The 21,010-nt window shown below is 44.4% G+C and overlaps 1 protein-coding gene across 1 annotated transcript; it reads left to right on the top strand.

The window, feature by feature from the left end:
* Positions 1-9,899: 9,899 nt before the first annotated feature.
* On the top strand, positions 9,900-11,631 carry LOC143632284 (uncharacterized). Its single transcript, XM_077100842.1, has 2 exons — positions 9,900-10,740; positions 11,469-11,631. The coding sequence occupies exon 1, from the start codon at positions 9,985-9,987 to the stop codon at positions 10,714-10,716; it is 732 nt and encodes a 243-aa protein (XP_076956957.1). The 5' UTR covers positions 9,900-9,984; the 3' UTR covers positions 10,717-10,740; positions 11,469-11,631.
* Positions 11,632-21,010: the final 9,379 nt, after the last annotated feature.

The following is a 21,010-nucleotide window of genomic DNA, read 5'->3' as shown; positions in this document are numbered from 1 at the left end:
TATGCCGGTTTTCACCGCATAATTACTTGGAAAGTCGTTGCGTGGGGAAGGCGGCAAAACCCGCATAAACCCAAAAAACGACAAACCTTCACGCAGGTCAGTTGAAGGGGAAAAGTTCAGTTATCCCATTAAATGAAAGTGCCAGTCTATCCGCATGAATCATGAGAGGAAACTGAACACTAACCTATTAACAACCGCGCGTCGAACGGTTAATTTATTCAACACGGGTATGCCGGTTTTCACCGCATAATTACGTGGAAAGTCGTTGCGTGGGGAAGGCGGCAAAACCCGCATAAACCCAAAAAACGACAAACCTTCACGCAGGTCAGTTGAAGGGGAAAAGTTCAGTTATCCCATTAAATGAAAGTGCCGGTCTATCCGCATGAATCATGAGAGGAAACTGAACACTAACCTATTAACAACCGCGCGTCGAACGGTTATTCAAAACAGGGAATTTCTAACAAAAAGATGAGGAAAACCTACACGCAGGTCAGATATAGGTAAAGTTTAGCCATCCTACTAAGTGCAAGTGACGGTCCTACCCGCACAATCACGAAAGAGGAAGCAAAACTTCACACCTATTATCTACCACGTTCAAAGGTTAACTTATCCTCAGAAAGGATGAGGAAAACCTACACGCAGGTCAGATATAGGTAAAGTTTAGCCATCCTACTAAGTGCAAGTGACGGTCCTACCCGCACAATCACAAAAGAGGAAGCAAAACTTCAACCTATTATCTACCACGTTCAAAGGTTAACTTATTCTACACTTGGAAAATTGCTAATTTAAACTAAAGTATGCAAGTCATATAACGTTTATAAAGCAAGGAATCCAATAAAAGTAGCGGTCTTACCCGCAAAAAGATTTATATTTCATAATATTCATTACAAGAATGGCCGGGTAACTACCCGCCTACAAGAAAATAAATCTATATAAGATAAATCTATCCTAGCAGTGGGAAGGGATCTTCAGGATCAAGCTTCAGGGCCACTTCCACTTGGACCAGCACCATCAGTAGATCGTGGCAGTTCAAGGAAAGCTTTAAGGATAGCTAACCCATCATCAGCAGCAGCAACTTGATTCACCTTCTCCACCACCGGATGCGGGAAGGCGGCGTACTGATTCACTGCTTGGTCGTAAACAGCTTCAGTATCAACATTGTACAAAGGGAAGTTGGAAGGCGGGATGCCTTTCTCAACGAACCCTAGACCAAGCAGGAAGCCGGCCTTTTCCCCATCCTCGTGAGAAGCGTTGAGGGCTGCGCTCATAGCATCATCATAAGAGGTCTCTGAGAAGACCCGATGCACAACCTACAAGAAAATATACAAGTATCAGAACCTTTTCTATTTACAAAGAAAAGCGTAAAGACATAAAAAACATACCTGAGACAACGCTTATCGAAGAAGCCATTCCTTGGCAACCAGAGCTTCTTGGAGGGCAGCTTGAGCTTCGTTACGGGCGCGTTCGGCTTCACTCTTGTTGAGGTTAGCAAGCAACACTTCTTTAGCCGCAGCCTCTTCGACGCCCTTTAGCTTTCGCTCAGTATGGTCAAGCACCCCCCTCTAGTCCAAGATCTCCTGGAGCTTTTTGGCGTCTTCCATCGCCAAGGCATCATGAGCCTGCTGGAGAGCCTCTAATTTGGCTTTAAGCTCTTCATTCTCCACGCGTAGAGGCTCAGCAACAGCTTCAGCCTTGGTGGCCCTCTCGGTTGTGTTCCTTGCAGTTTCCTTAGCCAGCCGAAGCTGTTCATTAACAGCTTGGGCAGCCTTGGAACGGGCCTCGAGCCGAGCCTGAACTTCAACCTCGAGGGCCTTGAAGGCTTTCTCCTTTTCCGCAGCCACTGCGGAAAGCCTTTGGTTCTCCTCCCGGACAGCCCGCGCCTGAGCCACTTCTTTAATGCGAGCTGCTTTTAACTTGTCGTTTTCACGACAAAACAGCTCGACGCGCGGCTGCATCCGGGCCAGGAGAACCCGAAGCTCATTGGTTAGCCTACCCTCCTGGTAGCTAGCCATGGCTTCCACCAACGCACCACTGGGAGCAGGGTGACGAGCCCATTCCACGCACTCCACAGGGGTGCGAAGGGTTGTTCCTCGGCGAATGTTCCATCGTGGAACATGCGCTTCATTGGAATCCGACACTGCAAAAAACATAAAGCAGTTAGGAAAAGATGATAAAGAAAAAATATATATATAATGGGCCAAAAGAACCCAACGCACCTGTAGGGTCAATAACAGGCCGATAGCCGCCAAACCCATCACCTGAACCCAACGGAAATCCATCCAAGAGGTCAGGCAGATGGGAAGGAGGCAGAGGTTGGCGATAAGCGCCATGCATACCTGAAGGTTCGGCCGTCGTTGCCGATGACGGAGGCATGGTAGAAGCCGCCGCGGTCGCCGCCGCGGAATCCGCAGCAAAAGTAACCGCCGGCTCGGTGAAAGATGCGGTAAAAATAGCACTCACAGCCGGCGGTGACGTCATCACAGCTGGAACAGTCGGCTCAAAGGAGTGAGCAACTGAACCAGCGGAAGCAGGCGCAGGCGCCTGGGTCGTCGCCTCAGGTAGGCTGACCGGGCCTACCGTCATTGGCGGAGAGGTACTCCTCTGCGCTCCACCCTGGAATGCGTCAACATCCACGCATGCACAAAGAAGATAAGTGTTAAATGATATTAAGCTATGAAGATAAAAGCTAAACGAAGTTGTACTTACGGGTTTTCTTGAGCCTGAAAGTGCGGACGGGCGGGGATGAACCCGATGGAGCCGGCCTCTTCACGCCGGTCACCGTTGTCATCCTGGGCTCTTCGGTGACAGTTGTCACAGCCTCCGGAATGGTGATCTTATCACCACCGGGATTCCCCGCCACCTCTTCGCTCTCGGTCTCCGAATCAGACCGAGGCACCGGATCGGCAGTGGAGGCCACCTTCTCCTTCCCCTTCCCGCCGGCAGCCTTCTTCTTCCGCACCAACGGAGGACCATCTGCGGATTCCTCATCATAACATACGATTAGAGGAATTCCAGCAGAGGTTTCAACATTGAGGGGTCGAGGGTCGAATAGCGCCTTACCTGGCCGCCTGGCGCTAAGGATCTCGTGGCCTTGCGGATAGACCTCCACGAACCGATCCGCCGTTTGTTCTTGGATGGGCAACTCGTTCTCGTCTAGAGCGCGAGTACCCATCCGAGCGGGACCATCAGCCTCCTGCGGGTACAGGAGCGACGTCAAGTCGTTCCCCTCTGAAATAAACAGGAAAGAAGTTAGAAGAAATTCTAAATCAACAAAAGGAAACAAAGCATACCGTAAGGAACAGAGTTCGAACCGTATTCGAGGACGATTGGGATCTTTTGCGCATCCGCAGCCTTCCACACTCGGCTCATCCCCAGCATCACCATCCCGGACTCCGCAAACCGGTAAACCGGAGATTGGACTCGGGATATTTTCGCAAACCATTCCGCATCCTGGTAGTTGGAGGCGTGAAGGCTGGGAAGTGCTTGCCCATTCTTGAATTTCATGGCAAGGGGGATGGCGCGAGGGAGATGTAGAAGAACTCCCGCTTCCACGAGCGAAGACTGCGCTCGGTTGCGCAGATCTTCAAACCCTTAATCCGGGTTATCAACGTGTACCACCCCTGGATGCACCTCCAAGTGTAAAAGGTCATCAGGCGGTCAACATAGGGCTCAATGCCCAGAATCCGGCACACCCACTCGAAGTGCCGAATCTTGGCAATCGCCATCGGGTGCACCTCTGTCAGGTGCACACCGTGCCTCTCAAGGACACGGTAAACAAACTTTGTCAATGGGAACCTAAGATTCCCATAGACAAAGAATGCAGCATAAACCCCGATCTTGCCTCTGGGGGCATCGTACACCGTCTGGTGGGGTTCAGGAAACTCAGGCTCGAGAGACTCGAGCATGAACTTCCTGACGATGTACTGATACAGATCGCCAGGCAGAGCACACTGGCACTCGCCAGCAGTACTCTTGTCATCGGCTGTAGACTCGAGATCACGTGAAGACATCTTGAAGATGAAAGAAAACGATTTCAAGAGAATGCTTGCCTGAAAAGGTGAGTATTCGCCGGAAATCGTTCTTAAGATGAAGAGAAGAGTGAAAGTGTGGATTACAAAGAACCCTTTCCCCCTTTATATACTAATCGCAATTAATGCGATGAATTTAATGCGGAAGAGAGAAAAATTGAAGGTGCAATGAAACTATGACACGTGGCAAAAAGCAAGCTGGCAACAGCTGTTGAAAGGACGCGTACCATTAATTTCACGGCCACGCGCCCGAAAAATCGCGCCCACGCGCCTGAAAAAGCGTCTGGAATGACCATGTACTGCCACGTTACCATAACTTTCTGCACGTCCTGACACAGTCAGAAGAAACCGTCGCACGACGTTTCAGAGGTTTGGACTGTTCTTATCCTTTCACCAACTCTTCGAATTTCAAAAAAATTCAAAAAGATTCAAAAGTAAGCGGGAAAATATCCCTTACCTTGGCAACCAAGTAACCGTAAGACGGATGCGGGTACAGTGTTAAGGCAAAACCCTTCACATACCTAGCACCCGCAGGGAATTGAAGCCAAGAATAACTTGGCAACCAAGTAACCGTAAGACGGATGCGGGTACAGTGTTAAGGCAAAACCCTTCACATACCTAGCACCCGCAGGGAATTGACGCCAGGGGTACCTTGGAAGTAAAGTAACCGTAAGACGAGCGCGGGTACAGTGTTAAGGCAAAACCCTTCACATACCTAGCGCTCCGCAGGGAATTGAAACCAAGAAGGATCTTCTGGGCAATGCTTGCGGAAACGGAAATAACATCCCCGCATAGCGGGAACGTCGAGAACTACATTGTTTGAGGCTCCAGGATGGAATTGGTGGTTTTAACATAATTGATCACTATGTTCAAAACTACCAAAACCTCAGGGAGAATCCACACAAGTGGGACTCAACGCTCCTGACTTGCGAGGAGGTTACAGCCTACCCGCATCATACCCAAAGATCAAGCAGGAAACTCGGGAATTTCTGCAAGTGACAAGGACTTCCGCGAGAAGAATCCCCATGGAAAACCTTAAAAAACCCTTTTCAAAACCCTTTGCTTAAAGTCCAAAAGTTCACCTCACTTTATTAAACACTCATGAGAAGAACATTGGACTGGGGGGACTTGAAGAGGTAGGTCCCAGCAGAGCCCAGTTGGACCCGCAAGACTCACCTTGAAGAGGGACGTCTGCGCAGAAACCAACTGGATCCGCAGGACCCACCATGCTCAGAGACGTGACGTCCTTACGCGCAGTACGCAAGCTGTTCCCGCAGGAAATGCCTCCCAATGGTGAAGGACTCCGCCTGTTCCCGCAGCTTCGGATACAAGCCATCAGGGAAGGCCACCCGCGCAGCAAGGCTACACGCACAAGACACTTAGCTCTCAATCACTCAGTGTCACCTGAAGGAATGAGCAAAGCCGGGAACAATCCCGCACAAGGGCGGGAGGGGGAATACTCCCGCCCAAATAAGCCAGTCCGTACGATACGGGAAGATCTTCTGTACTGTACCTGACGAGGTATGGGCAAAAGATCTGACTAAAGATACGACAGCTTATTGACAACAGTATGGCGAGCAGCATGCTCCTGTACTGTATGTCACTATTAGCCGCTGCCTACTCACCAACTACTGCCATACCACGTGCATAGCCGGCAGTTGGTGGAAAAGGAATAGTACACAGCAGGCCTGGTCACTATCAGCCGCTGCCTACCCACCAACTACCAGCAGGGCACGTGCGTAGGCCACTGTTGGTGAAACAGGAATACTATTGCAGCCGGCCACACCTCCTTGGAAACCTACCTTCGGCTATAAATACCACAAATGGTATGACCATCATATCTTATCACATTATCATCATATTATACCTGATATCTGCTCTAGCAATATCTTAATATACATTTATATTTAAAGAGCAATCTAGTCTGATTCTCACGCCGGAGGGTGGTCACAAGGAGGAACCCCCCCTTCTCAGTGACAAGCTCACGGTGTCTGTTTTGCAGGTTATCAGAAGAACCATTTTTTCTGGGTCTAACCCCTCGTGGGAAACATCTATCTAACCCCCAGGTTATCCGTAATCTGCCCGGGGTCCGGTTAGTGTTTCTTCATCAGGTGTTTAAAGTCGGGAATTCTAAATTTTAGATTGTTAGTTTTACTATCCAAATATGAAAGAATGTTATTGGTAGGTAATGATGATCTGAACTTTGAACAAGAGTGAGGTTTGATAGATAGCGACGCTGTGTTTGAATTTTGAAAAATGTAGGGTTTCCAAATAGTGATATGTTTATATATACTAAAAAGTTAAAATGTATATATTTAAGTTTTTGGATCGCGTACATCCGAAGTATTTGAAAATTTTCAAAATCATTGTCCGAATTCGAAATCTTGGATTCAGATTCGGATTTTTAAATATTTCGGATTCAATTTTGGACTTGATTTTTTAACACCCTAATTCCAATCATGGTGGTTATATGGTGTTCATTAAATATTATCCGTGTCAAATTTGAATTCAGTCAAGTTGTATAAATATAACTAAAGTTTATGGCGTTAATTTATTTATATTGTTTCCTAAAAATTATCAATATATATGTGTGTATTGTAGAAATATAAGTTATATAACTATTGTTTCCTAAAAGTTATCAATATAGAACTTAACTATCATTGTTTCGTTTCAATTAGATCGATTACCAAATCATTTTCTTCCATTGTAGAATTTTTAGCTGATTATAGCTCATACAATCTAAACATGTGTTTACTACGAGACTTATTAAAACCCTCAATGACTTATGTATAAGACACTCAGGACGTATACATTTTCACACATATTACCACTAGGCTACAAGCCCTTTAGTATACATAGATTAAATAGTGTGATATTTACTGACTTCGGCTCTTCAGAACCGACTCACACATGAACACTATCAAGAAGAAACCATGTTAATTAGTGGTTTTCGGTCAATTTTTTGGGCATCCCAATTAAGTAAAACATGTTTTGAATTATTAGAACTCATGAAATTTATCTAGAATGCATACATAGATAATAAGTTAAGCAAAAATTCTCATTTGAGTTCAACACCTTCTTTCTTCCAGTTAAGAGTTTAAAAATTATTTCAAATTAAAAAAAAAAGGTTTAAGGTTTTTTCTTCTTTTCATTGAGCAAAACAAAATTAAATATTATTTCAGAAAGATTATACATTCTGTGTTTCTTTTTGTACGATTGTCCGATGAGTTAGTAGCTAGGTAATGTTATACACAAATAATAAAAAAGCTAATAAGATGCATGATTGGCAACTTGCATAATTAGGCAGACGACCCTGCACATATTACATTCACGTGACTACCCTACTATTCATTCATCTATTACCCATTGTATCTTATATATGTAACTTGAATAATTTTGTAAGCTTTAAAATTTTCTAACAAATACATGATTAATTATTAAAAACTTTATAAAGATAGTTGTAACCTGAAAGAGTAGATAAGATAGAACATCATGACCAAGTTGCTTAAATAAAAGTGTTAATTGGGAGAGATTTGAAGATTCATCAAGGGTCGAAGATCAATGTCACAATCGAGCCAACATTGACCATACAAGATCTTTTGTGTTTTTGTCTCAAACACGATTTTGTAGCCACTACAATAGTGCAAAATACTAAATCTTCTTATTATATTATACCATTAAATATTGTTCGCTCTACCCTTAATGTCAGATACGTTGTATTGGTTATTTGATTGAAGACTTCTCAAGATATCACGCCCAAAAATTTCTCCCACGAACTAAAGCAAACTACCACGTGATCGTATGTGTGACCAAATGTTTCTTATGAATATATATCGACGACTAATGTAGGGATCGACTAAGATGTTACAACCAACCAGTTATAGACTCATCATCAATTCAAACGTGATATCATCTCACCTAAGTATATATAATTGTCTACAATTGCAACAAAAAGTAATTCAAACATTTAATTTTATACACAACTGATTAATTTTAGTGATTGATTGATCAATCACCATATTAGCTATAATATCAAATGTTTGATCATGAATGTACATATCGATCAACGGTAATTAATCACAAAACACATCCAAATAACTATTAAATCATCAAAAGTAGCTAGCTATTCTTGTTCGGGTTCACATCATCTACATGATACAAGGCATTTTGTTAGTCCTAGTGATGTAAAAATAGCGTCGACAAAGTCCCTACAAGCGTAAAAAGATAGTTAAGAGTCTGCTTACGCTAGTTTTATTGGTTAATACAAAAGTTTAGCCAAGTGTTGTATATTAACGTAAAAGTATATGGTCAAAAGTTCATATGCGAGTGATGTTGCTTTCTTCTGACTAGACATTGATTAAGATTAAACATCTTTTAACCTATTTAACCTAACTTATATGTACTTCCGTTGGCCACAACTCATATATGGTGTTCAATCATTTGAAGGTCACATGTTGTAGTATAAATATCAGTATAACAATTTACAGATCAAGTGTTTCTTGTGACTTACGTGCACCAATCAGCTGAAAGACAAGGGTACATGCATCAATCAGCCGATGTCCCGATGGTTGAGTGTTATGTGTCTTATGTCCAAGGTTTGATGCAAAACTACTATCGAGTCGGGGTCTCACCGAAAGCAGCCTCTCTATTCCTACAGGGTAGATGTAAAGTTGTCTACATCTTACCCTCCTCAGACCCTCTCATAGTTTTACTATTGGTGGGATTTACTGAGTACGATGATGATGATGATGATAAATTTAATGATCAAGTGTTTCTTTGACTCGATAAATTTAACATCACTTGGGTTTGAATACTTGTTGAAAGAATCTCAAAAGTTGGTGTGTTGTTACTTGTTAGAGATTGCATTGCTTTTGTGGATACTGTTCGAACTACTTCTATCAAGATTAAACATCAAAGACAGAAGACTTATTTATTTGTTTATTAGACGCAATCAAAGGAATTTGTCTATCGACAAAATCAAATCTCTTATGAAAAGGAGACATATTTGACCAATGTCTTATCAAATTCTTTGTATTAATTTATTATTTAACCTTGATAAACATTTTAGTTGACCAATGTAAAAGAGAATCATCATAAGTTACAATCCATTCAAAATGATGCAATTTGACTGTTTGTTAGTGAACTTTTTCTTGTTGTTTGGACATACATAGTTAAAACAACAATTTGTGCCTAATAAATACAAAATGTATATAAATATATTTTAATTTTGTAGCATTTAGTTTTGAGACTTAAAAAATATCATTCTTACAAAAATACTCGGGCATTATATTATACCACCCTCTATACTATTTGACCTGATATGTATATGATCATATAACCTATGCATGCGAACGTATAGCATATCAATAAAAATGCATACCATACGAGCAAATGATTTGAAAAGCAACTAATGACTAATATATATTAGACCAAGTGCTGTGAGGTGACGCCCCAAGCTACCTCACAGTACTTTTAACACGCCCAAACTTCAGTCAATCCATTATACATATGGATGTCAAAGAAAAAAACAAGTCATTATCAACGCTAAGGCAGTAACATGCCGGAGCTAAGGGCTCTTTGAGCGAGGTTCACCAACGACAATCATACATTATCTTATAAAAGAAAAGATCAAATAATAATTATATTAGTTAAATCATTACATGTTTTTTTATGAAAAAATCAGTAAGAGGTCCGATGTATGCACAATGACGTAACATAATGTTTTTCATTTTTTTTATTTAAATCACTACGCGTTATATATTATTGGAGGAAATTAGTCATGTTCACTAAACCCCAAAACTTATTTATGAAATCAAAGTATAGAATTTAGATATAATCTAATTCCATTTTCCAGCTAGTGAGCAACTAATACTCTAATAGTACACTACTCCTTGTCCTATATATATACCACCACCTACATCACATCACCTACACCAACACTCATCACATAATCAAAATGAAGTACTCCTCTAAGAAGCAGCAGCTCACTGCTCTTCTCCTCATCTCCATGTTCTTCATTTCCACTGCCACTCCCATTGCTCTTGACTGTGTTCCTTGTGGCAAACCACCTCACCACCACCCTAAACCACCCTCTGGAAAACCACCTAAATCCCCTAAACCACCTGTTGTCAAACCACCACATATTAAACCACCTGTTGTCAAACCACCACATATTAAACCACCTGTTGTCAAACCACCACATATTAAACCACCTGTTGTCAAACCACCAATTGTTCTTCCACCAGTTGTAACACCACCAATCACACTTCCACCTGTCGTAACACCACCAATTGTTAAACCACCAGTTGTTAAACCACCAGTTATAACACCACCAATCACACTTCCACCAGTCGTAACACCACCAATACTCAACCCACCAAAGCCAGGGACACCATGTCCACCACCACCATTTGTGCCAGCACCAGCAGCCACATGCCCCATAGATGCACTAAAACTAGGAGCTTGTGTGGATCTCTTAGGAGGGTTGGTGCATATAGGCTTGGGTGATCCAGTAGTGAACCAGTGTTGTCCTATTCTTGCTGGATTAGTGGAACTTGAGGCTGCAGTTTGCTTGTGCACAACCCTAAAGATTAAGCTCTTGAATATTAATATTTATTTGCCACTTGCTCTTCAGTTGCTTGTTACTTGTGGCAAAACACCACCTCCTGGTTACACCTGTTCTATTTAAGCTTCCAAGTTTGTTCCCATTTAGGTAATAATAATACTTTCTTTACTCATGCAAACCCTAAACCTAACCCTAATCTCTCTTTCTCTCATTTATGCATATATTTTTGTGTTTTGGTGTCTTTTAACTTAACTAATTTATGAAACTGAGGTAAGATATTCTCTTAACATAAAAAAGTTATTGGTAATAATTATGTATAGGTGTGTGTGTTTACTAAAGTTGATGTGTAAATTGTACATGCATATGTATGCATGTGATAGTTTTGTGACTTTGTCCACTGGCATAAGCTCAGAACTCATCAAATACATATGATTATTGATATATATTAAAAAAAAACTAGAAGACAAATATAACCAGTCTCTACAGTTTTTAAGATTGTTTGAATTGATATCTTATACTCCGTAACTTATTTAAATAAATTGTAATTAAAAAAAAGGTTTTTAATGGCAAATTATCACTCTTATTAAGACTTGAACCCAGAACCTTTAAAAAATTAAATTAACTTATATTTTAAAACACACAATTTTAAAACCTTGTGTAATTAATAAATTAAATGTATTTACAATTTGTAAGTTTGAAAGTTAATTATTATATAAAGAGGTTTAAATGTGGAAATTGAATATGTTTCTTTTTATAGAGTTTAATCAAATAAAATTGAATTGATATTAAATTTAGCTAAAAAAATAACTTTAATTAGTTTTCATAGAGTATTTGTTGAGTATTTGTATAATGATCAATCAAATATATTTTCGCAGGGATAGGATTGATGAATCCTGGATGAAGTTTGCCACCAGGATCAAGAATTTTCTTTTGTTTGGAGTGTTTAAGATAATTAATTTTCTATTGTTTCGATTAATGTTCACTTTAGTTGTATCAGATATGATTAATCTATGTTTGATGCATGGTTTGTTTTGTTGATGCAAGGATATATGATCAGTTAATGGATATCAAATGTTTTCGATTAATAAACATAAAAAATTGTATTTATCTATTTATTTATGGTTTTATAAATATATTGACGATTGTTTGCATATTCATCCATGAGTCTATGACTATGTAAAATAAGTAAAATTAAGACTTACCACGAAACCTGAAAACAAAAGAGTAATCATGCAATTTAATCCATCAATGATTACCGACAGTTTATTGAAGAGTAAATATGTCACCACGCCATAGAAGCGAAGTGTTTTAAACCATGGTATTTCACCACGTACCTCAACCCACAGCGAATAGTTAAAATGATACAACAAGTAGTTAAAAGTTCACGGTTTTTAATTTACTAACATCAAATGTTTTTGTTAAGTTGCAAGTCAAAGGCAATAATAGACAACATGCGTGATGGGGCTTCTGCCCCTTTGATTTTGTACTTACGTACGTACTATATTAATCTTCATCATGTCACGTGTCCGACAAGTATCCCAGAAGAGAGTGCTCCCCATGGAGTATATATTCTTATTTATTTATTTATTTATTTATTATGTTATAAACCCGTGTACTACACGGGGTTGTTTACAAAAAACTGAACTTAACAATGTGAAGAGGTAGGTCCCAGCAGAGACCAGTTGGTCCCGCAAGACTCACCTTGAATAGGGACGTCTGCGCAAAGGCCATCTGCTCCCGCAGGACCCACCATGCTCATAGAATCTTACGCGCAGTACGCAAGCTGTACACGCAGGGAAAGCCTCCCAATGGTGAAGTACCCCGCCTGTTCCCGCGGTTGCGGATACAAGCCATCAGGGAAGGCTACCCGCAGACAGCAGGGCTACACGCACAAGGCAATAGCTACTTCAGTAGTCACATGAAGGAATGAGCAAGGCGGGAACAATCCCGCCAAAATGAGCCAGTCCGTATGATTCTGAAAGATCTTTTGTACTATACATACCAAGGTATGGATAGGACAGACGATCTGACCAGAACAACCCATGAGCCAATCACAGGGTGACAGCTCACCGACAACAGTACGAGGAGGAGCACCCTCTAGTACTGTTTGTCACTATTAGCCGCTGCCTACTCACCAACTCTTACTGAGGGGCGTGCGTAGCCTACAGTTGGTAGAATAGTGTTACTGTTGGCCGTAACTTATTCACCAACCAGCATGGCTTGCGTATAATCCACAGTAGGTGGGACGTGCATAATCTACAGTTGGTGGAATAGTGCAGCCGACTTTGTTACTGTTGGCCGTAACCTATCCACCAACCAGTATGGCCTGTGCATAATCCACTGTTGGTAGAACAGGAATACTATTCAGCCGGCTGTACCTTCTAGGAAACCTACATTCGGCTATAAATACTCCAACATCTTGGAATGGTAAGATCATCTGCTATCCAGTTATCTAGCAATCTCTTAATATACACTTATATTCAGAGCAATCTAGTCTGATTCTCACGCCGGAGGGTGGTCACAAGGAGGAACCCCCCCTTCTCAGTGACGAGCTTACGGTGTTTGTTTTGCAGGTCTCCTGAAGAACAGCCTTCTCAGCTAGATCTCATCCGTGGGAAACATTACTTAACCCCCAGATTATCTATAATCTGTCCAGGGTTCACTTAGTGTTTCTTCATTGGCGCCATCCGTGCATAAAAGCTAGAACTATTTTAGTTTTTTCACAATTTCTGAAGAAATGGTTAACGTTACTCCAGTCCAAAGGCCAGTAACCGACCAAGAAACCCCGGTAACAACCCCAGCAACTGGGGGGAATACCGGCGGTTATACAATCCTTACGAACACTACCCCGACTACCAAAGCCGGGGCAAGTGCAGTAAATATTCCACTGGGGTTCACCGACACCCAGTTGGAAAAACGAACAAGGGCCCCTCGCCAAACACTAGATCAAGTGAAGGCGTGGGCCGAAGCACGGCAAAGAGAATTCCAAGCCGAATTGGATGAACGCTTGCGTTCAGCTCAACAGGCTGACGAATTCGGCAGTACTCGCCAACACCTCAATATGAGCAGTGACTGCGAGTACTCAGATGACGAGTTGGAGTCCGATACCGACGCAAACCCTCGCCATAAGGCGAAAGGGAAGCGTAAGGAAACGGACGTCCAACCAAAAAGGAATTTTGGGGAAGCTTTTAAACCAATCGCGGAGAGAAACCCGCGTGACTTCTCCAAAACCTTTAGACCAACTGCTACAAATGCAGGAAAGTCAAAATTCGCAAGGGACATTGCGGAAGCAATCGCCCCGAGAAGTGCCAAACAGATGTCCAACATTGGCACTTATGATGGTCTATCCGACCCAGACGACCATTTGAACAGGTTCATTGCGGGGGCTACCGTCAGCAACTGGACGGAACCCACGTGGTGCTACATGTTCCAGATGACTCTGGTCGGAGCGGCCAGGGCATGGTTCGATCGTTTATCGATCCACCACATATATGACTGGGCGGACTTTCAGAACAAGTTCAGCCAGCACTTTAGCCAACAGAGGAAGTACACTGAAGAGCAGTGGACGATCCTCAACTGCGTGAGAGAGGAGGATGAATCTTTACTAGACTTCATCACCCGCTCCAACTCCAAAAAGCTAAGTCTCGGCAACATAAGTGAGGATCTGGTTCGCGCCGCCTTCATCCAAGGCGCCGAATACCCAGAACTTATCCGCACATTGACGGGTAAGGATGGCATGCCATCAACTTGGGATGCCATCATGACGGCGGCAAAGCGCTTTGCCGAGACGGAAAAGCAACTGGGAAGGGATCTTCCCCAGAGTACACACCTCTACACGCAGAGGACAAGGGAGAACAACGTTAGGACCGCCCGGCAGAACAAAAAGAGGAGGCTAGGTATTTGGCAGTCAAGGGTAAACTTTGACACCTCATCCAGCTCTCGCCCTCTTGTTGGCGGAAGAGACAACACACACCCTTCAAACCGAAAACACCGGTGGACGCCACTCACGAAGAGCGTCACGGAGATATTTGCCACGGAAAAATTGCCATGGCCAAAAGCCCCATTGATCCGGCAGAAACCTAATGCGGATCAAAGCAAGTCCTGTGATTTCCACGGGACAAAGGGTCATGGAACTGAAGAGTGCACATCCTTGAAAGACATTGTTGAAGCATTTGTCAAGGATGGACGACTTGCACATCTCGTGGCATCAATCAGGAAGGGAGGAAGGAATGACAACCGGTACAGAGGTAACGGACGAAAGCCCGTCGACATCAGCATCAACATGGTTCATGGCAAGGTCGGAGGAAGAAAAAGACGAATGACAGAACCATGCGCGTGGAAGGAAGCTGAGGTGCGCTTCCCGCGAGTGCCAGGAGGCCCCAGCAAAGAAGGCCCCATCGTCATCAAAAGCCAGCTGGGGCATTACATCACTTCCCGCACTCTTGTTGACAACGGCGCTTCGTCAACAGTGATGTACAGGCAGTTCTTTGACAAGCTGGATGATGAAGACAAAGAACGCCTGGAAACGGTCTACGCTTCAATGGAAGGGTTTGACGGCAGTACAGAAACCCCCCTGGGTATCCTATCTTTCCCCGTCACTCTTACAGATGGAAAACACTCCCGCACAGAGGATGTGGACTTTGTCGTGGTGAGGAAGCCACACCACACGTACGACATCCTCTTCGGGAGAGACGGGATGGCAAGATTCAACGCCGTGGTATCTTCAGTCCACGGCATGATGGGATGGCCAACAGCTGAGGGTGTGGCGATGATCACTGGCATTCCCCAGGTATGCATCGCATCTGTCTCATCTAAACCCAAACCAAAGATGGCTAAACCAACCATCACTGAACCGGAAAAATGGGCCTTCAATGGCAAATACCCCGACCAGGCCGTTACCATTGGACCAACAATCGTTGATCCCACCCGCACCCTACTCAAACGCTTACTGCAGAAAAACGCTGACATCTTTGCGTGGGCACCAGCTGACATGACTGGTGTACCCCGAAGTAAGGCGGAGCATAAACTCAAGTGCGATCCTGCTGTCACGCCAGTCGTACAAAAGCGCAGAGTAATGGGGCCTGAACAAACTAACGCGTGTAGAACCCAAGTCAAGGAACTCCTTGACGCAGGCATCATACGCGTTAGTAGATATCAAACATGGGTTGCAAATCCCGTAATGGTACCGAAGAATGACAAACAATGGCGCATGTGCATAGATTTCAAAGATTTGAACAAAGCATGCCCCAAAGATTGTTATCCGTTACCAGAAATTGATCTTAAGGTGGATTCGTTGGCACCATTTCGCCTTAAATGCTTCCTGGATGCGTATAAGGGGTACCATCAAATCCACATGGCCGTAGATGACCAGGACAAAACCGCATTTCGGACGCCCGATGGTACATTTTGTTATAAAATGATGCCATTCGGACTTAAGAATGCAGGGTCCACGTACCAACGACTGATGGACAAAGAGTTTCATGCCCAAATCGGGAGAAACTTGGAAGTCTATATGGATGATTTGGTCATCAAAAGCCCCGAGCCAGAAGCGATGTTGAAAGACATTGAAGAAACTTTCAACACGCTTAGAAAGATAAACATGAAGCTCAACCCGAGCAAGTGCTCATTTGGGATGGAAGAAGGGAAGTTCTTGGGAGTCATTGTTACTAAAGATGGCTTCAGAGCGAACCCTGAAAAGGTCGAAGCCATTGTTAAAATGGAATCACCTACCACCATCAAACAGGCTCAGACACTGAATGGACGACTAGTCGCACTTAATCGCTTTTTGGCAAACCATGCGGATAAGTCGTTTCCTTTCGTGTCAACATTGAGAAACTTTTTAAAGAAAACGCACTTCCGCTGGACACCAGAAGCGGAAGCAGCTTTTCAGGAGATTCGGTCACGCCTGATCGAACTCCCAACACTTACAGCACCACAAGCGGGAGAGGAGTTAATCCTATACCTTTCCGCAACAGATAGAGCAACCGGGGCAGTCCTGCTAATAGAACGAAAAGGCATCCAGATGCCAATCTATTATGTTAGCCGTGTACTAACAGACGTAGAAACCCGGTATTCTACCCTCGAAAAATTGGTCTTAGCACTTATACACGCTTCACGCAGGTTAAGACGATATTTCCAGGGCCACCCAATCACCATTCTCACCAACTTCAAACTCTCAAACGTTCTAGGCAAACCCGAATTATCGGGACGTCTAGCCAAATGGGCAATTGAATTGGGAGAATATGCAATTAAGTACAAGCCAAGACCAGCCATAAAAGGCCAGGTCCTGGCCGATTTTATTGCAGAAGTCCCCGCTTCGCGGGAGAAAGAGTGCCAGGAGGAGGCTCAACCCTCCCCAGCACAGGACATCAATGATGTCTGGCGACTCTACACTGATGGAGCAGCCAATAACGAGGGTTCAGGCGCAGGGTTAAAATTAACCAACCCAGCAGGCCAAGAATATACTTACGCTATTCGGTTGGATTTTCCAAGTACGAATAACGAAGCCGAATATGAAGCATTCTTGGCCGGTTTGAGAATTGCGCGTAAGATGGGAGTGAAAAACTTGGAGGCCCACGTGGATTCCATGCTGGTGGCCAACCAAATAAACGGGACGTACACGGCTGTGAACGACACAATGGCCCTGTACCTCGCCCAGGCAAAAACCCTTATGCGTGATTTTAGTGATTGTAAAGTCATACACGTCAAGCGCAGCGAAAACAAATCTGCGGATGCGTTAAGCAAGCTTGCATCACTAGCCTTCACCCACTTGGGAAAGGACATCCGCATTGAACTCCTCGAAGCACCATCAGTCCCGCACAAGGAAATTTGTGTCATCCAAACCGGTACAGAAACGTGGATGACACCAATAATAAATTACCTTGCAGCAGGAACACTACCAGAGTCAAAAACACAGGCAAGAAAACTACGCTGTAAAGCACTGAATTATCAGCTCGTCAACGACATCCTTTACAGACGTAACTTTCTTGGCCCACTCTTGAGATGCGTGGACAACCAAGATGCCGACTACCTCCTAAGGGAAGTACACGAAGGCATCTGTGGAGTACACGCAGGTCCTCGCGCTGTTGTAGCCAAGCTAAACAACGCGGGATACTTTTGGCCGGGGATGCATACGGATGCACTAGCATACATCAGAAAATGCAGGTCTTGCCAGCTTTACGCACCCAACACGCACCGCCCGAGGAATGAACTTGTTCCAGTCACTTCTTCATGGCCATTTCAGAAGTGGGCCATCGATGTGACAGGCCCATTTCCTACAGCAGCAGGAAATGTTCAGTTCCTAGTGGTAGCCATCGACTACTTCACCAAGTGGATAGAAGCAAAACCTTTAGCCCAAACAACCGCGAAGCATATCAAAAAATTTATTTGGGAATTTATTATTTGTCGTTTTGGACTTCCACAGAATTTGGTGAGTGATAACGGCACCAACTTTGCTGACAAGAAGCTACAACAGTGGCTAAAAGAACTTCAAATCACCCACACCTTTACCTCAGTGGCACACCCGCAAGGTAATGGTGAGGTGGAAAGAGCAAATAAGAGCATCGTCGAAGGCATCAAGAAGAGGCTATCGGAACACAGATCCGGCTGGGTGGACGAGCTTCCGCACGTCCTTTGGGCAAACAGAACGCTGAAGAAGGCCAGTACGGGAGAAACCCCGTTCAGCCTCACTTATGGCACTGAAGCCATGGTCCCGGTCGAAATTGGTCTACCCTCGCCAAGGGTCTTGATTCAGCCAGAAGACAATGATGCGGAAAGACGGTTGGATCTTATGCTAACCGAGGAACGCAGAGACTTAGCCGCAGTGCGTGAAGAGAACTACAAACGACAAATGCAAAAGTACTACAACACGCGGGTAAAACTCTGCAACTTCAAGATAGGAGACTACATACTGCGTAACAACGAGGCTTCAAACCTAGAGCGCCCGGGAAAGCTGGCCCCGGTTTGGGAAGGGCCATACATTATCAAAGAAGTCCTGGGAAAGAGCGCATACAGGCTCGAAAGGCTCGATGGCACTCCCATCCCAAGAACATGGAATGGAGCTCAATTACGCAAATGTTATATGTAGATCAATTCCAAAACTTGTAAAGAAAAGGCCTAGAGCCACTTCTAATGGAAATGATTCTCCTTTCATAATGTGTTTACCTTTATACTTATGAACTTCCCACTGATACCGGTATTCACCGCATAAACGGGAAGAAGTAAGTCGTTACGTGTGGAAGGCGGAAAAAACCCGCGTAAACACAACGTCAATAAGGGAAACCTACACATAGGTATGATGTAAGTAAAGTTTAGCCATCCTTGTAAGTGCAAGTGACGGTCTTACCCGCACAATCACGAACAAGGAAGCAAAACTTCAACCTATCATCTACCACGTTCAAAGGTTATCCTAAAAAAAAAAAAAAAAAAAAAAAAAAAAAGATGAGGAAAACCTACACGCAGGTCAGATATGGGTAAAGTTTAGCCATCCTACTAAGTGCAAGTGACGGTCATACCCGCACAATCACGAAAGAGGAAGCAAAAGTTCACACCTATTATCTACCACGTTCAAAGGTTAACTTATCCTCAAATAAGGTAAACCTACACGCAGGTCAGATGGTAAAGTTTAGCCATACTACTACGTGCAAGTGACGGTCCTACCCGCACAATCACGGAAGAGGAAGCAAAACTTCACACCTATCTACCACGTTCAAAGGTCAACTTATCCTAAACACTTGGAAAATTGCTAATTTAAACTTAAGTATGTGAGTCATATAACGTTTATAAAGCAAGGAATCCAATGAATCAAGCGGTCTTAGCCGCGCAAAGATTTACATTTCATAAATATTCGTTACAAGAATGGCCGGGTAACTACCCGCCTACAAGAAAGTAAATCTATACAAACTAAATCTATCCTAGTAGCGGGAAGGGATCTTCAGGATCAGGCTTCAGGGCCACTTCCACTTGGACCAGCGCCGTCAGTAGAGCGTGGCTGTTCAAGGTAAGCCTTAAGGATAGATAGCCCGTCATCAGCAGCATCAATTTCATTCACCTTCTCCACCACCGGATGCGGGAAGGCGGCGTATTGATTTACTGCTTGGTCATATATGGCTTCGGTATCTACATTGTACAAAGGGAAGTTGGATGGCGGGACGCCTTTCTCAACAAACCCTAGACCAAGCAGGAAGCCGACCCGTTCCCCATCCTCATGAGAAGCGTTGAGGGCTGCGCTCATTGCATCGTCTTAGGATGTCTCTGAGAAGACCCGATGCACAACCTATATAAGAAAATATACAAGCGTCAGCACCCTATCTACAAAGAAAAGCGTGAAGACATGAAGATAGACATACCTGAGACAACGCTTCTCGAAGAAGCCATTCCTTGGCAACCAGAGCTTCTTTAAGGGCGGCTTGAGCTTGGGTGCAGGCGCGTTCGGCTTCGCTTTTGTTAAGATTGGCAAGTAGAACTTCCTTTGCGGCAGCCTCTTCGACGCCCTTAAGCTTCCGCTCGGTATGGTCAAGCACGCCCCTCTGGTCCAAGATCTCCTGGAGCTTCTTGGCATCTTCCATCGCCAAGGCATCATGAGCACGTTGGAGAGCCTCTAATTTGGCCTTGAGCTCCTCATTCTCCACACGCAAAGGCTCAGCAACGGCTTCAGCCTTGGTGGCCCTCTCGGTTGCGTTCCTCGCAGTCTCCTTAGCCAGCCGAAGCTGTTCGTTAACAGCTTGGGCAGCCTTGGAGCAGGCCTCGAGTCGCGCTTGAACCTCAACCTCGAGGGCCTTGAAGGCCTTCTCCTTCTCCGCAGCAGCTGCGGACAGCTTTTGGTTCTCCTCCCGAAGAGCCCGCGCTTGGGATACTTCCTTGGCGCGAGCTGCTTTCAACTTGTCGTTTTCACGACAAAGCAGCTCGACGCGCGGCTGCATCCGGGCTTGGAGAACTCGAAGCTCGTTGGTTAGCCTACCCTCCTGGTAGCTAGCCATGGCTTCCCCCAACGCACCATGGGGAGCAGCGTGGCGAGCCCATTCCACGCACTCCACAGGGGTACGAAGGGTTGTTCCTCGGCGTATGTTCCATCGCGGAACATACACTTCATTGGAATCCGAAACTGCAGAAAACAAAAAAGCAGTTAGGAAAAGATGATAAAATGTATAAGTGAAAAAGGGCCAAAGGAACCCTACGCACCTGTAGGGTCAATTACAGGCCGATAGCCGCCGAACCCATCACCTGAACCCAATGGAAATCCATCCAAGAGGTCAGGCAGATGGGAAGGTGGCGGAAAGATGCGAGAAGCCCCACGCGTACCTGAGGGACCGGCCGTCGTTGCCGGGGGCATGGTAGCAGCCGCCGTGGTCGCCGCCGCGGTCGCTGCCGCAAAAGTAACCGCCGGCTCTGTGAAGGATGCTGTAAAAATCGCACTCAC

The sequence above is a fragment of the Bidens hawaiensis genome, unplaced genomic scaffold (assembly GCF_021521415.1).
Source record: "Bidens hawaiensis isolate Kalapana, Puna unplaced genomic scaffold, B.hawaiensis_p1.1 tig00006387_1, whole genome shotgun sequence".
Taxonomy (NCBI): Eukaryota; Viridiplantae; Streptophyta; class Magnoliopsida; order Asterales; family Asteraceae; genus Bidens; species Bidens hawaiensis.
This window is presented reverse-complemented; position numbering and strand designations above follow the sequence as displayed.